At 38.7% G+C, this 17,185-nt stretch overlaps 1 protein-coding gene across 2 annotated transcripts in view; it reads left to right on the top strand.

Moving 5' to 3' along the window:
- Nucleotides 1-17,185, top strand: part of MTMR2 (myotubularin related protein 2) — an 89,480-nt gene that overhangs the window by 21,366 nt on the left and 50,929 nt on the right. For both annotated transcript variants that reach the window (XM_040976822.1, XM_040976823.1), the window contains one exon: nt 15,856-15,961. In XM_040976822.1, the coding sequence (XP_040832756.1) occupies nt 15,856-15,961 (106 nt within the window). Of the gene's footprint in view, nt 1-15,855; nt 15,962-17,185 lie in introns of those variants that run through there.

The raw sequence follows: 17,185 nt of genomic DNA, 5'->3' as shown, positions 1-17,185 counted from the left end.
ATGGAAGACATTCTCTTTCTGTAAAGGTTGCCTTTCAAATACAAATAAATAAAAACTTTAAAAATATACACATGAACAATTAGAAAGAATACTCACCATTGGTAACTAGGTATTCCAGAATGGTTAGAATCTGATTTGTTATTTCTCAAGAACCAGTCTGTACCTAACAACCTTTGTTAATTTCCAAAATGTATGTTTTATTTGTGAATTTTTTGTCAGATCATAGTAGACCTATATGAATATAAATATTAATTTTTTTGAAGGTAGGAATTATATTTTACCTAAACTTGAAATATTTGTTTCTATTAGGAAATGTATTTAATTTACCATTATGCTGAATCTTATTAGTTTCAGATTACTTGGAGATTGAGCATTGGCTTACATATTTGAGACTTTGTTGTTGTTGTTTTTAACTTCGATTAAGGGTTTTAAAAGCAGAGGGGGAATTGTTATTGTGATTTAATTTTATTTCTTAGCAACTCTAGTTACTGGTTTGTGAAGAACAAGTGCCCATATTAATTGAGAATGAGGAAAAACCTTTATGATGCTTATGTAGCTGTTTGAGAGGCCTCTTTTTAATTAAGTGATGGTGAAGGTCAATAGTGTATTTTGTATGTGTGTGTATGTGCGTCAGGAGAGGGTGTTTTAGGGGACATTTAAACTGTGAAAAGGGGAAAGTATTCTAAAATTGGTAAAATTCTTTTAGCACATATTTCCAGTATCTCTTGTAACTCGTCAACTTATCTGTGATCCAGAAATTTTGTTTGTCTGCCAAATCATGGAAACTTGAACTTCAAACACAATCCTGTGTACTTATAGCAGTCTTTAGGTCTTCCTTCTGGTCTTTGAATGCTGCCATTGATAGGTCTCTTACTTCTGTAACAGTTTCTGCTCTATTTTGGAGACTACCAAAAGCCTTGTAGACTACAGGAAATGAATCATTGAAAAATTTTTTAATTTAATTAAAAGCAGACACAGAGATCATCTGTCTGGTGGTTCACTCTCCAAATGCTCGCACCAGCAGGGCCTGGCCAGGCTGAATGCAGGAAGCACGAACACAATCCTGGTCTTATTTGTGGGTCTCAGTGACCCGGATGCATGAGCTGTCACCTGCTGTCTCCCAGAGTGTTAGTAGGAAGCTGGAATTCCACTGGAGCCTGGACTTGAACTTATGCATTTCCAATGTGGGATGCAGTTGTCCCAATAGAATATGGATAGTGGAGAATGATTTCTTTTTTTTATATATCATTTTTTATTGATTACATTGCATTATGTGACACTGTCTCATAGGCTCTGGGATTTCCCCAACCCCTCCCCAAACCCTCCCCCCATGGTGGATTCCTTCACCTTGTTGCAGTATTACAGTTCAAATTCAGTCAAGAGTCTTTCATTGCAAGCATAGAGTCCAGCATCTTATTGTCCAGATAAAATCAATGGTTTCTTGGAGAGACCATCTCTGGTCTGAAGGCAGAGCTGGCAGAATATCATCCCGATCAATTAAAAGCCACAGCACATAACATATTTACAATATTATGGTATTAATTGACATGGTATTGAGTAACAAATATGTTAAAAAATGCAAGTTCTTAACTGCTTCCTTTGACTACTTCATTGACATTTCAATTTTGGTTTATACACAGAACCGGCTGCTATACACCTTAAAATGACTATAGGGTACTATTCAGCTGTCTCGTGACTATTTTCATTTTAGCATTCAGCAGTTTATAGTGTTGAAGCTTAATTTTGCTGAACTTAGCGGATTTTAGGATAGTCTAAACTGGGTTATAACTCTAACAAGGCATATGTCAACAGTTGAAGTACTGAACAGTTTTAGGAGGGGTATGCAGAGAAATCTTCAATGCCTTCTTAATTTGAAACATAACTGTACGTCTCAATAAGCATACAATGAGACAAATAATCTTTCAGCTGATGGAGGTCATGGGTTGTTTAACCGTGGGTGATTGGCAGTATTTTATTTTGACTAATAGCATCATAATTCTTTTTGTTTTGACTATTTGATATCTGGGTTATAGCAAGGAAATCAGGGCCATCAAGAAAAATATTTGGAGCATGAATCATTTATTTAGTTGTGTGTTTTTTTTGTTGTTCAAATTCTAATTAGTCTTTTAAAATAATGATATAATGTGATTTTTTTTTCTCACCAGCCTTATTCTTCTAATGGTGGATTTGATCCTTTCAAATGTTTCTTTGAAGTTTTCCAGTATAAATCACATATCCCTTCACTTCAGTGTTAATCAAACTACCATACTATTGGCTATCATTTTAAAGGACTTATTCATTTGTTTGAAAGGCAGACCAGTAGAGAGGGATAGTTAAGTCTTGCATTCGCTGGTTTGTTCTCCAAGTGGCCACCTTGGCTAGGACTGGGCCAGACCAAAGGCAGGAGCTCGGAACTTTATCTGGATCTGACAGTGTGGCAGGTACCCAAGTATTTGGTACATTTTCTGCCACTTTCTCAGGAATATTAGCTGGGATCTGAATTGGAAGTGAGACAGTCCATGAGATGCTAGCATCACAGGCTGTGGCTTAACATGCTATGGTGTGGTGCCATCCCCATGTTCTAAGCATTTTAATAGTAGCTTCATTTTCTACAGTTTAGCACCTTTGTTAGTTGTAGGAACCTGACCCCATAGCCCACCAAGTGATACTTTGTTGTGTGCAGAAAAGTATATTGTAGTCTAGCAGTCTTTTTTTTTTAAATCATTTTTCACTTGGTCTTTTTAACTATCCAGTGAAATATGTAGAACAGGGTTTTAATTTGTTTTTTAGTTTTTAACAGATTCAATATAGTTCGTACATACAATTCTAAGAATACAATGATATTCCCTTCCTCCTTTTTTCAAGAGCACATATTTTTATCCCTGCATTATAATATGAAATTGAAGTTTTGACAGACTTCTAAATGACTATCCATGAGGCTACATTTTTCTTTTCTTTCACATAGCTTAGCCTTACACTTCATGGTTAAGAAGAAAAGCTGTTCATGTGTTTGCATTTGTGAAAGCATAGTATGTTGTATACTGTGAAGTGCTTTTAATCCTGTTTACATTTAATAGCCACCATTAAACACTTAACTATATGCGTGCTTTTGTTATCATGAAATACAGTTGCTTGCAGCATTTGGGATAAAAACAGAAGGGGGTCTATGTGTCAAACAATGAAAATTTTCCACAGAGTACTTTATGTAAATTTCTTGACTTTTATCTGGAACAGACTGGTCATAGGGATAACTTTTTATTCTTTAAGATGATGGAAGGGATGCTTTAAGATGATGGAATGTCGCAGCCTCTGGCCACAAGGTAGTCGGGGACTGTTTTGGTGTGTGCCCTCTGGGTCTCATAGGTGGTTTTTTGGGCTATCTGTTGGCCATGGAAGTTTCAGATCCTTCAAAACAAGTTATGGATAGTAGCAAGCAGCCGGACAACTTGTGCCCGCGTTCCCGGGTCTGGCACTGCTTCTGCTCCTTTGCCATCAGAGCTGTATAAGACAATAGTTTAACCTGGACCTCTGTATTGTGCTTATTCCTTTGTGCTTTAGTCTGTGCATTATCTGCTTCTTCCACTTGGCTCTCTTGGAGTGGAGGTTTCCAAGAAGTTGGAACTGAAGCTAAGACAGCCTTCTTGTTTCTTTAAGGTTCAAATTGCTAAATCTATTTTAATCTGCTTGTCCTGTGTTTAACTCCAGTCTGCTCAACTTAAGCTCTCTGATGGAAAGAGGAGTTATCTGTTCTAGCCTCTATTAGATAAAAAATAATTGTATAGTCTTGTTGTTTCTCATTATCAGATAATGTGCTAAATTTTTTATATGCGTTATTTTTTTCATTCTTAATGTGAGCGGTTCCTTGCATATGAGTAGCACTCAGTACCTGACTCATTCAGTAAATGTCACTAAAACAACTTTTTGAGCTTCTGTTAACACTACACATTAGTCTATTAGTAGACAAGTGCTTCTCAAGATTTTTTGAAAGGATTACTTTCACAATTAACATTTATAAAAGGTTTACCCTGCTGTCCTGTGAGTCTGTGAAAATACGTCACAGACACACCATACATCATTTTATGCACAAAGTGTGCATCTGTAATTTACGTGTAGTGGGACTTGTCATTGCTACCTTTCCAAGAATCACCCCCCCCCCCGACTCTTATTTTTCTGGTAATGCACGATCTAGGCATTGGGGATGCAGAGGTAAACAAAAAGACAACACTTAAAAGAGGGGTGTGTGTGTGTGTTTAAAGATCTATACCTTTATTTGAAAGGCCAATTTAGTGAAAGGGAGAGACAGGGAAATCTTTCATCTTCTGATTCACTTTCAACATGGCTATAAAAGCCAGGGCTGGGCAAACCAGAAGCAAAGAGTTTCAGCCAGGTCTCTCATGTAGGTGCAGATGCCCAAGAACTTGGGCTGTCTTCCACTGCTTTACCATGTGCTATAGCATGGAACCTGATCAGATGTTAGCAGCTGGGCCTTGAACTGGCACCCATATGGATGCCAGTCCTACAGGTGGTAGCTTAACCCACTATGCCATGGCGCTGGCCCTAAGCAATTTATATTTAAGGAGTTAGAGGGACTGTGAGAGAAGATAAATAAGTTTTTAAAAAGTAAGTTTTGTAATGAAAATATGAAGTGGAAAGCTGTATGTTTGGGTGTAATGCAGGGGAGTAAAAAGAATAGTAGAAAATGAGAGCAGGGAGCAATGAGTAAGGACGGATTGGAAGGGCCTGATAGGTCATTTTAGATTCTTTTACCCAGTTGGTGGGATGATTTTAGGCAGCTGAGTGACCCTGCTTCAAAATTTACAAAATATTCCAACTGGGGAAGCTGGAGTTATGGCTCAGCCCGTTAATCTGTCACATCCATTAGCGTCCCAGTTCGATTCCCAGCTGGGAAGAAGAGCTGAAGACCTCTCCCACGGTCTCTCCTTTCTCCTGTACATTGCCTTTCAAGCAAAAAGGAAAATTTAGAAACCCCAACTCTGACTGCTCTAATATCAGACAGGAGTATAGAGAAAAGGGGGCTGGTTTCTAGGAAAGTGGGGTTATCTAGCATAGAAATGGTATGATTGTCAAAAAGGTAGGTAGAAATGGCTGGGTCCTGGACATGTTTTGAGAGTACAGCCAACAGAATTTCTCAGTTGAGTGAGTGTGGAATATGGCTGAAAGAGGAGTGAAAATGATTCCAGTTTTATTGGTCCAGGAGGGCAGGGTGATTGAGTTATCACCTACTAAGATTTGGAAGATTATTGGAACTAATTTCAGAGGGGAGAAGCAGGAGTTTGGTTTGGGGTGTGTTAAGTATCTGCATAGAGGTGTTTAAAGAAATAGGTTATTGGAATCTCCAGTAGGTCTGGAATAAGGCTATGCATTGGTTTTATCAGCCTAGATACATGAAAGCTGTGAGGCTAGATGAGATTATTATGGAAAGAATATATACAGGGGAAGATGCCAAGATCAATGACTGAATTCTGCGCATTCCAATTATCCTGAGGAAGTAAGAAAGAACCATTACAGAAGGGCTGAGGGGAATGGGCAGAGAAGTAGGAAAAAACTTTCCTTAAGTGTTTGATGTGCTTTTTTTTTTAAAAAAAGATTTATTTATTTTTATTACAAAGTCGGATATGCAGAGAGGAGGAGAGACAGAAGATCTTCCCTCCAATGATTCACTCCCCATGTACTGTAATGGCCGGAGCTGAGCCAATCTGAAGCTGGAAACCAGGAACCTCTTCTGGGTTTCCCAAGTGGGTGCAGGGTCCCAAAGCTTTGGGCCATCCTGAACTGCTTTCCCAGGCCACAAGCAGGGAGCTGGATGGGAAGTGGAGCTACCGGGATTAGAACCGGCGCCCATATGGGATCCCAGCACGTTCAAGGCCAGGACTTTAGCCTCTAGGCCACAGTGCCAGGCCCTACTGTGTTTTGAAGCCTCTTGTTTCAAGGAGGAGTGATGGATCATATTAATTAAATGCTATAAATAGTTGAAGGAGTAGTAATACTTATTATACAAAAAGTAGAGTTGTTTGATGGCTTTCAGTTTTGAAAGATTAATTTATTTTTACTGGAAAGGTGTATTTATAGAGAGGAAAGACACCCTGAGAGGTCTTCCTTCTACTAGTTCACTCCTCAAATGATTGCAATGGCTGGAGCTGAGCCTGTCAAGAGCTAGAAGCCAGGAACTTCTGGGTCTTGCACATGGCTCCAGGGTCTCAAGAACTTGGACTGTCTTCCACTGCTGTCCCAGGCTGTAAGCAGATACCACAATTGGAAGTGGAGCAGCTGGGCTATAACCAGTACCTATATAGGATACTTGTGCTTGCAACTGAAAGATTTGCCAGTTGAGCCATCATTGTTGACCCCTATCTGGTGAGTTTGACAAGAACATTGTTTAAAAATTTATTTGTTTTTATCGGAAAGGCAGGTTTGCAGAGATAAGATACAAGAGGGAGATCTGTCCACTGGTTTACTTCCCAGGTGGCTGAAATACCACCCAGGAGCTTTTTTTGGCTTTCTCATGTGGTTGCAGGGTCCCAAGGTTTTGGACCATTCTCCACTGCTTTCCCAGGCTACAAGTAGGGAGCTGGATGGGAAATAGAGCAGCCAGGACGTGAACTGACACCCATATGGAATCCTGACTTGTGCAAGGGGAAGATTTAGCCACTAAGCTATCGCACCAAGCCCCAAAAGAACATTTTTATTGGTGTGGTAGAGGCAAAGACCTGAGGGATATAGATTTTAAACAAAATGAGAGGTGAGGAATTGGGAACAGTATACATATCTCTTTTAGTGCATTCTGATATGAAAAGATTCAGAAAAATAAAATGATATCTGGAGGGGTCAAGTTGAAAATAAGAACATATGTCTTTCTTAGAATGATTCTTCTTAACTGCAATTCATCTCTATACAGTGACTTTATATTAACAAATAGTGTGTGTTGGTTTGTGCTGTGTTCCTGCCTCTGCAATTCAGCCTTAAGCATAGTGGGGATGTTTTTTAGTTTAGTTCTATTGTGCACATCCAAAGTCATATAGATTACTCAAAAGAAGGGTGGATCCTTATAGACAGATGTTTATTTATTTGGTCTATATACTTTCTCTAACTAGAAAAGATTTTCTAAGGCATTTACTTGATTTTTAGAACTATTTTATTTGAAAGGAAAAGTTAGAGAGGGAAATTGGTTGGTTGGTTGGTTGGTTGGTTGGTTGGTTGATTGTATTTCTCTGGGTCACTCTCTATGGCTGTAATGCCCAGCGTGGAACAAGCTAAAGTTGGGAGCCTGGAAATTTCATCCAGTTCTCCCATGTGGATTCAGGGATCCAAGGTTGTGGGGCATGTTCAGCTGCTTTCTCAGGTGCCAGGGAACTGGATTGGAGGTAGAGCAGTTGGGGCTCCTGACAGTGCCTGTATGGGATGCCACGCCTCAGGCTATGGCTTAATTTGTGGAACCACAACACCAGCCCTCATTTACTTCCCCAGGCTATACTTTATTTGCAGATGTGCGTGTTTCACTAGAATGATCTCTGAGATCTTTGCAGTTCTAATGTTTTATAATTAGCTGATATGTTGTCAGTGTACAGAATATAACTGATGTCTATACTTGTATGTGAATGTAGCATTAAGTGCTGTTTGATGTGGTTCTAGCTTCTATACAGCTTAATATCATAATAGGGTAAGGTAGTAGGGGAGCAGAATCAGTGAGAAATAAAGCTTGAGAGAGAAGGTGGCACTAAACAGAAGGATTAGGCTAGTGTTGGATTTTTGGTGGATGTGGGACTGAGGAAATTAAGTAAGTTCAAAGATGACTTGTACAGAGATAATAATTACAGCTGTGAGAATCTGTGATAAGACACTGACCACAGAGAACAGATTCAAGGTCAGGGTTTCCCAGAAAATCTGTGTGTAGGAGCAACCAGAGGGAAAGACCATGGAGAGAGGGAGAGTGAGAAAAAGCAATGTATTTTAATGGCTGTGAAAGCTTATAGGAAAAAAAGGATTGTAAATAGGGAAGCAAAGACACAAGTATTAAATGTTGCAGAGAGGTTAAGGAAAGGGAGAACTGAAAGAAATAAGCTTCTTAGACTCATTCCCAAGGTCATTAACGACATCTGGAAAGCAATGGCGGTTGGGCAGTGGTAAGTACAGTGGCGTGAGAGCTCTCCAAAAGCAAATCTGTCATGTTTATCTCTGGATCTCTAAGGGCTCCAAAGGAAAGCAGTTTCTCATATGTAGTAAATGCTCAAGCGCATTACAGAGCTGGGCTAGCCAAAATAATATGGGTAGTCAGGACAGGTGAGAATTTATAGAATGAGAGTTGATAGAAGACTGACGTTGCTTTTAAGGTTGGGTAACTAATAATTTTAGGAAGAGCAGTTTTAGGGAATTGGTTGGGAGAGGCAGAAGGCAAATTGCAAGAGATTAAGGAATCATTGTGTTTAGACATATTGGAAATAGCAAGGATAGACAAAATGCTAAAATACTGAAACTCTGAGGAATGGAATATAATGTGCAGGTGTGGGAAGAGCCTTGTGAAAGTATTTGAAAGAAGAATGAATGTGCTGTCAGAAATACAGGTATTGAGATTAGTCTAAATCATACATTTCCATTTTACGTCTTGGCAGAAAAGCACTCCAGATGAGGCTGTCCACTGAAGCTAATAACCGGCTCCGGTGTGGTGAGGTTCAAGATTGGAGTATGTGTGCTAAGAGAATGTTGGAATCATGCTTGAAAAAACATTCTTGTAGGTTAAATATATTGCTAAAAGCTGACACTGACAGCCTTGGATGAATGTAGATAGGAACTGATTTTGTCTGTTTTCAGTCAGGGCTCACTGACCTAGAGAGAAAAGAGTTAGACATGAAAATGGGAGTAAAAATCATATCCAATGTGCAGGAAGAAAAAGAGGAAGATGCAGAATGTACAGGGGAGCATATCAAATTAGGGTGAACAGAGAGGGAGTTGTAAAGAGAACGATAATAGGCAAAGCAAGAATTCAGTTTATAATCATGTTTTTCACAGAAAGGTTATTTATTATTGATGACATAATTCTTCCAGTGGAAGTGTCTTATTTTTAGTACTATTTTAGAACTTGAGAGCTTTCTTTGTATAGAAAGAATATAGCATTAGGTTATGAGTTTGAAATTAGAGTAGAGATTTGTTCATCTCAAAATTTCAAGAACAACTTTTTAAAAAATTTTTTATTTTGACAATCCTTACATATTCAGCTGAGGTAAAAGGGGATATAGAGGGAGAAGCCCCACCCAGTTTCCCACCCACTCCAAGTCCCAAGTCAGGTATACTTAGAGGAGGAGAGACAGAAAGGAATATCTTCTCTCCGATGATTCACTCCCCAGGTAGCTGCAACGGCTGGAGCTGTGCCAATCCAAATCCAGGAGCCCAGAGCTTCTTTCTGGTCTCCCACACGGGTGCAGGGTCCCAAGGCTTTGGGCCATCCTCAACTGCTTTCCCAGGCCACAGGCAGGGAGCTGGAAGGGAAGCGGGGCTGCGGGACTAGAACCGGTGCCCATATGGGATCATAGTGTATGCAAGGTGAGGACTTTAGCCATTAGGCTACTGTGCCGGGCCCAAGAGCAAATTTTAATAACTTCAATCTTCTATGAAATATTTTTATTTTTGAAGTGCATTTAAGCTTCCATAGTAGGAAAAATATTCACACTGATAGTAATGCCGGATTGCTGGACGTTTAATTGTAGTTGTTACCTCTTAGCTTTGACTATTAGTTTTGTTAATGCAATGAATCTGATTTTTGGTACAATATATATATAAGATGAGTGTAATATCTCAGCTACCAGAGTTGTAATATGTTTCAGGTTTTTTTTTTACAAAACACTTTACATGTTCTGTTGTGAGAATATGTCAGAACCGTCTCCTGGGGTAAAGAATATTGGAATGGTAAATAAGAAAAGTATGTGTGGATGGGAGTTTGTGGATGAGTACATGCGTAAAGTGTTGCAAGTATAATGTGTAGGAAAGGGAGAAGTTGCGTTTACATGACGGATGGGATGAAGAACATAGAGGACTATAAAGGAAGTCGAGTTATCAAAGGTACCAAAGCATGAAATGCCAGAGAATAGAGGAGTCTCCCAAGTCATTCTCAGTGGCTCTAGATATATATAAATATAAGGGTTAAATCCTGGAAAGCGGTGTTTTGCTTGGGAGTTTGGACTTAATTCTATAGGCAACGAGGAGTCAGTGAACATTAAGTAGGTGATAAATATGATCATACCTGTGCATTAGAAAAATCCCATTGTTATTGGTTTGGAATGTTATACTGAATGGGTAAGAGAGGGGAGACATTCAGTAGTTCATGGATAGAGTGTTAAGACAGTAAAAGTTAGGATGTAAGGAAGGCCTATCCAAGAGAACATAGGGAAGTGGACTGACAGGTATTTGAATTAATTAAATGTGATGTTTGGGAAGAAAAAAAGTGGTTGCGGTTTAAAATATTACTTGGGAAGGGGATGTGTGGCTAGACACTGCCTTGTGTCTAACTGACGTTTCTTTTTTTTTAATTAATTAATTTATTTTTCACATTTTATTATTATTGCTATCATTTTACAATACAGTTCCATATTCCCTTATCCCCTCTCCAATTCCCTCCCCCTCCCCCAATTCCTTTATATCATTACTAACATATAGTTCTTCATACTCAGTCATATGTTCATCATTGCGGGCATGGACAATGGCAGAGAGTCCAAAATCCTATTGTCAAAATATAATATAAACAGTTTCACTGTAAGTCCATCTTTGTCTGGAAACAGAGATGCCGACCACACTGCATTTTCACATCTGGTTGTTAGTCTCCATTACATAACTACTGTACATTCCCTTAAATGAAAAGTCATGATACAAAATCAACAATAGAAAGAAAAATAGAAATTTACAATGCCATGAAGTTAAATGACATGTTACTAGATATGACAGTCTCCATTACACAACTACTTTACCTTCCCTTAAAAGAAGAGCCACAAAACAAAATCAACTTCCGGGAGAAAAAAGAAATTAACAACACCAAGAAGTTAAACAACATGCTATTAAATGTCCAACGTGTAGCTGAAGAAGTGAAAATCAAGAACCTTCTTGAAGAAAATGATGCTACTGTATGATCTACGAGTCACTGAATGATTTAATCAGAAGAAAGTATTTTGAAGAGATGAAACCAACAGAAAACAAAACCCATGTGATATAGTTTCCGCTGATCTTTGTTGGAGTGTGTCTCCTCCCGACAATAAACAGATGGGTTTTGTTTTTAATCCAATCTATTAATCTATGATGTTTGATTGAGCTTAAGCATTTTACATTTAGAGTTAAATATAGGTGGTACTTTGGTCCTGTCATTTTAGGAATGGATTGTTCATTGATTTAGTCTTCTGTTGTCATTTTACTGGGATGTTCTTCCCGTTTGCCTTTGGTTTTGGTAGGTGCTATTCCTCTTCTCTGTCAAGAGAACATCTTGAAGTATCATTTGTAGAGCAGGTTTGGAAGAGGCAAATTCTTTTAGCTTTTCTTTACTCTGGAAGAATTTTATTTCATTTTCAAAGATGAAAGAAAGCTTTGCAGGGTATGTTATCCTAGGCCGACAATTTTTTTATTTTAGAATCTGGAATATGTTACTCCATTCTCTTCTTGCCTGTAGAGTTTCCTGTGAGAGATCTCCTGTGAGCTTAATTGGCCTTCCTTTATATGTCAATTGATGTTTTTCACGTGCACATTTAAGGATCTTTTCCTTATGTTCAATTGAAGAGAGCTTGATAATCATATGTCTTGGTGAAGATCGCTTTTGAGCAAGCCTGTTGGGAGTTCTGTGCCCCTCCTGGATCTTGTTACCCAATTCTTTCTCCAGATTAGGGAAATTTTTTTCCTTAAATACATTTGCAAACTCAGCTTCTCTTTCTGCACCTTCCGGGAATCCCATAACTCTTATATTTGGCCTCTTAATAGTGTCTTTCAATTCTTTTATACTTTTTTTGGCCTGATCCAGCTCTGCTTCCAGCTTTTTGTTTGCTTCCCCCTGGTGACAGGAGATATCTGCCAATTCTGAGACTTTTTCTTCTGCTTGCTTCATTCTATTTTGGAGACTCTCCACTGTACTTGTAATTTGCTCTACTGTGCTCTTAATTTCTGATATTCCAGTCTTGATTTGCTTTACTGCTTCCTTAAATTCTTTGAGCTCTTGCATTAACTTCTCATTGTTGACCAGAATCTTTAAAATGAGTCTTATGGATTCTGTGTCCCCCATTTTCTCAATGTCTTCCTCAGTTAACTCTGAGGTTGGCATAGGGTTTTGCTCCTTTGCAGGGGAGTTTTCAGTAGTATTCATTGTGCCTTTGTCTCTTCTTTTGCTCTTGATCATTATACTTCTGGTTAGTAGAGTCTTCTTCTTGGGGCAGGTTTCTAAGCTGTGTCACCCACAGGTCTACAGTGCGATTTTACTTATTGCAGTTGGTACACAACTTTTTGCTTGCAGCCACTTGTGCCACAACCTCCAGCGAGTTCCAGGTCTGGCTTCTTATGTCAGATATCCACCGTGGTCTCCACAGCCCCAGCCCTTGGCTCACCACTCTCCACCTCCTGTGATACCGTGCTGAGGCTGCACTGTTGTCTCCACAACCTTTCTCCCTCTTCTGGTTGGAGTGGGTTCCAGGATTAAAGAGACACCAGGTGTACTATCTAGTTAAGTTGTTGGTGACGCTGATCTTGTTGAAATTTGTTGGATGTTAGGTCTGGGTGTCACACGGACCTGTTTTGACCGGTACTATGCCACAGTCGGTATTATTTCTAACTGACGTTTCTAATAGTAAGTCCTATGTGACCTCAATTTGAGTATTTCTTTCACTGGTAGGGTAGCTTTAGTATGGGAGAAAGTAATGGTTAATTTGTTTCAAATTTAGGATTAGCCAGGCAGTTGTAGCCAGTAGATAAGGCTATAAGGGTCCAGGTGGGGGAGAGAGGATGGGGGCGTTGTCATGAGAGAGTATAAAATATCATATACTGTCACTATGAAATTTAAGGTTAAGGGAAAGGAAGTTTTAAAGTTACCTACAATGTCAGGATAAACTGAATTTAGGACTGTTCATGAAGGAATACGGGGGTAATCAGAGTGTGTTTGTGGTGTGGAAAGGGGTTGTGGAAGTGAAAGGAGAAATCCCAGAGCCTAAGGAGCTGTTTTGTAAAATAATTTTTTTAAAAAAGGGAAAAAAAGATGAGATATTTAAAAGGATAAAAATCTTTGCACAGGGAATGACTCTTGAGTTTAAGATTATGGAGGCAGAATAGTTCACATTAATGAATACGTATTTGTATTGCTGAATTTGGAATATGGATGAGGGATGTAGGAATTAAAATTCTCAAATTATGTTCACTTTGAAGGTGAAATGATGGAGAAAAAAGATGAAAATATCTTTGAAGAAGTGATCCAAAGGTTGATGGGCGAGAATAATGAGGTTGAACACTGAAAACTCTTGAAACTCAGAAGACTTTTTTTTTTTAACATTTTATTTTTATTAATTTTTTTTATTGGAACGGCGGATATACAGAGGAGAGACAGAGAGGAAGATCTTCCGTCCGATGATTCACTCCCCAAGTGAGCACAACGGCCAATACTATGCCGATCCGAAGCCAGGACCTTTTTCTGGGTCTCCCACATGGGTGCAGGGTCCCAAAGCTTTGGGCCGTCTTTGACTGCCTTCCCAGGCCACAGGCAGGGAGCTGGAAGGGAAGCGGGGCAGCCAGGATAGAACCGGCGCCCATGTGGGATCCCGGGTGTGCAAGGCGAGGACCTTAACCACTGTGCCACTACGCCGGGCCCGACTTTTTTTTTAATAGGAAGCAAAGATAGAAAAGTCAGGTTAACGTACAAGCATGAGCACTGAGTTGGGTGAAGTGTTGGTTTCCAAACTGTTGAGCTTTGTTAGATGTGTGAAAGAGAAGACTCTGCATTGAATCTGATTCCCAACAGGGGATTTCAGTTGAGGGCAAGAGAGAATGTTGTATTAAAGATATAATGGAGTTTGACAACTGTGCAGTACAACTGTGGCATTAGGATCATCATCATTCTGGAATCAGGAAGAGTGCAGTTGAAGACTTGGACAGAAAAACAGGTGGAGGGAATGCATGGTAGTATGATAATGAAGCAGGTGACAGTTGATGAGAAGGAAGGTCTGTATTTTGAAAAGAGGCTGAGGTTGACAAACGATCACAGGAATGTTTGGAGTGTCATTGCTTAGGAAATTTGAGGACCAAAGTGGTGTGTGACTTACATAAGAAGTTAAGCAGATTTCAGTCTCTATGTCAAGTTCAAACCATTTGCCGATTAGAAGGTTATTCTCCTGTATTTTGTAATTTTAAAAAGAAGCCATGCAAGTAACATTTCTCTAGTCTAATATAGAAAGTGTTATGTGCAATTTGAGACAGAAGTTCTTGAAAATACAGAGACAAAGAGTTCAGTTGCAGCTGAAATTCCTGGATTGTTATTGGAAAAGTCAACCTTTTAACCAGGTCTTCAGGGGTAGGAAGGATGCTGATCAGTAGATGGAGGTGAAGGAGCTTTCTGTTTTGGAATGTGATGAGTAGGGCATGCATTTTGGAGAAATGTATTTTGGGAAATACAGAGCTTGTTTGTGGAATGGTTCACAAAAGGTAGAGAAATGGGAAAAAGCTGTGGAAACTAGCGTACAATTTACCAGTAGCCATGGCAGTCAGAAACATGCACAGAATTAGTGTAGCAGAAGAAAAAAATGACTCGTGAGAGTAGCAATTCTGCATTTAGTGTGCCTGTGGTGACTTTCAGTGGGAACTAAGGACAGTGCTTGAGCTTGGTGGTGGGAGGATTTACCGATTGCCATATTTGACTTGTGTCCAGTTGTGTACACACTCTGTTAGTGAGTTCTGGGATGTCAGACAACAGGTGTCAAATACAATTTTATGGAAGGAGTAGTTTCTAGTGCTCCATAACATAATGAAAGAAGTATAGTTTGTTATGATCTATGAGAAATGTGGATGGCTGGGAAGTTCGGGTGCCCTAAACATTGAGTGGTAACTGGGAGATCAGTAGTATACTGGCAGTGGTATACTGGCATATTGGAATGTCACATTGTATCCCAAAAGAATGTACTATTACTGTATTCTAATTGAAAATGTAACAATTAGAGTATGTTAAGATTGCAGAAAGTTTGTTGTGGAAAGGTTTGAGTTACAAAGATAGATCTGTCTTTCCACAATCTCACCTTGTGCTTCCAGCCTTGTTGAACTGTTTATAGCTTCTCAAATAGTTCATGTCCATTAACACTTGTACATTTTCACAATGCTTATAGCTGGTTTTGGAACTAATCTTGTTTGTTTGCAGCCTGACAATTTCCTGTCTCTTAAGTCTCAGTTTAGATATTAACCTCCTGTGTGATGTTTGTGTTCCCTGAACTTCCTGTCTAATATTAGCTGCTTCCTCTTTTTTTTTGTTTTCAAACTCCCATATCTATATATGGGCTATGTGTGTGTGTTGTTATTACCACATTGCCCCATTTGATTACTTGCATATCTCTTTCAGAAGCATGAAAGCATCATTATTTATGAGGAATCTTCTATTTATCTCTAAATCACAGCGCCTGGGCTGGTACAAAAAGAATTAGTCTAGAATGTTTATGAGTCTAGAAAGGTCTGTTCAGAGAAAACGGCTGATGAGAATATTTAACCCTCAGTGACAGAGTTTGACATGTTAGCAGTATTTGGAGAAGTTGGAAGTTTTAATAAATAATGGAATTATACATAAAATGTTTAAAATTAATTTTTATGGTTTCCTTTTTTTGAAATGTATTATGCTTTTGTATTTTGCAGTGCCTCTACTTCTCAGTCAGAGAATTCGGTGCATACAAAATCAGCTTCTGTTGTGTCATCAGATTCCATTTCAACTTCTGCAGAAAACTTCTCTCCTGATTTGAAGGTATGTGTCTTGTTTCTAAGTTCTGATGAAGTCCTTTCTGTTAGGTATTTGTGGCTCACACAAGATACTGATGGATTGGCCTCAAAGATTTCAGTCTTCATGAAATATCCTAGATGGGTCAGCAAATTTGGAATACATATCTGTAAAAGAGAAATCTGTAATTCTTTAAGTGCTTTGCCCAAAGGTAATTATCAAATCTGTGGTATAACAATTTGTGCGATCACTCCCATAATGCAATTGATGGCTGACATTTATGAGTACTTACTGTGTGTCAAGCGTTATTCTAAGGACTGCATGTGAATCATGTCTTGTAATCCTCCTTCCAAAGAAGTAATTCAAAGAGAATAAGTAATGTGTCCAGGAACTCATAGCTAATCACTTTCACTTTTATTGCTCCAGATTATGCAGTCTGACTCTGGATCTCAGTTACTTAAACACTGTGTGATATTTTCATGTTTCATTATGCTTTGCAAATATTCCTCTGTTTAGTAAAGGTCTGTTTCTATGAAATTAACCACATTCGTGGATTCACTAGCTTTTCTACAACCACTGTGAAATAACAGTAAATGAATTCCAAATGTACTGTTAATGTTTAACTTTACTTCATAACGTTTTTAACGATCAAAATTCATTTTCCTGGTTCTGGAAACTGGGATGTCCAGCGGCAGGTGCTGACAGTTCTGGTGTCCGATGAGGATGCACCTTCTGATAGCGAGAGAGGCCCTGCGACTCTTGCCCCGCCCGCCTCTTCGAGCGACTGCTTTTACAGTGGTTATACTTAGGCAGTTTTAACTAAAGCACTGTTATTCTTGATGAAATAACTTTCTATTGAGCATATATCAAGACAATAGATGTTTTATTTTATTTCAAAGCATCTAAAAAATGTAAGACATAAGGGCTTCCGCAAATTTGTCATCTTTAGAGAATATTGCATGACATTAAATATTACTAAGTTATAAAGGCTTTTGTTCATTATGTGAGTGTGTTATTAATTATGAAGACTGTAATATTATTATCCTGAAATATAGCACAGATTTAGTGCAGGGCTCCTTGTTAATAATAGTAGATGTAAAATCATTTTTGTCTCTTCTTCATTTGTTATTCCTTAAAAACATACATATAATGTGTATGTGTGTATATGTGTGTATATTCATGTATTTATACACATACTCTGTATACATGTAACTTTTACTTATTCATTACATTGATAAAAATCAATTAATG

Source organism: Ochotona curzoniae, unplaced genomic scaffold, assembly GCF_017591425.1.
Source record: "Ochotona curzoniae isolate NIBS_2020 unplaced genomic scaffold, NIBS_Ocur_1.0 contig_2723, whole genome shotgun sequence".
In the NCBI taxonomy this organism is placed as follows: domain Eukaryota; kingdom Metazoa; phylum Chordata; class Mammalia; order Lagomorpha; family Ochotonidae; genus Ochotona; species Ochotona curzoniae.
The sequence above is the reverse complement of the archived record's forward strand: the minus strand, read 5'-3'. Positions and strand labels throughout refer to the sequence as shown.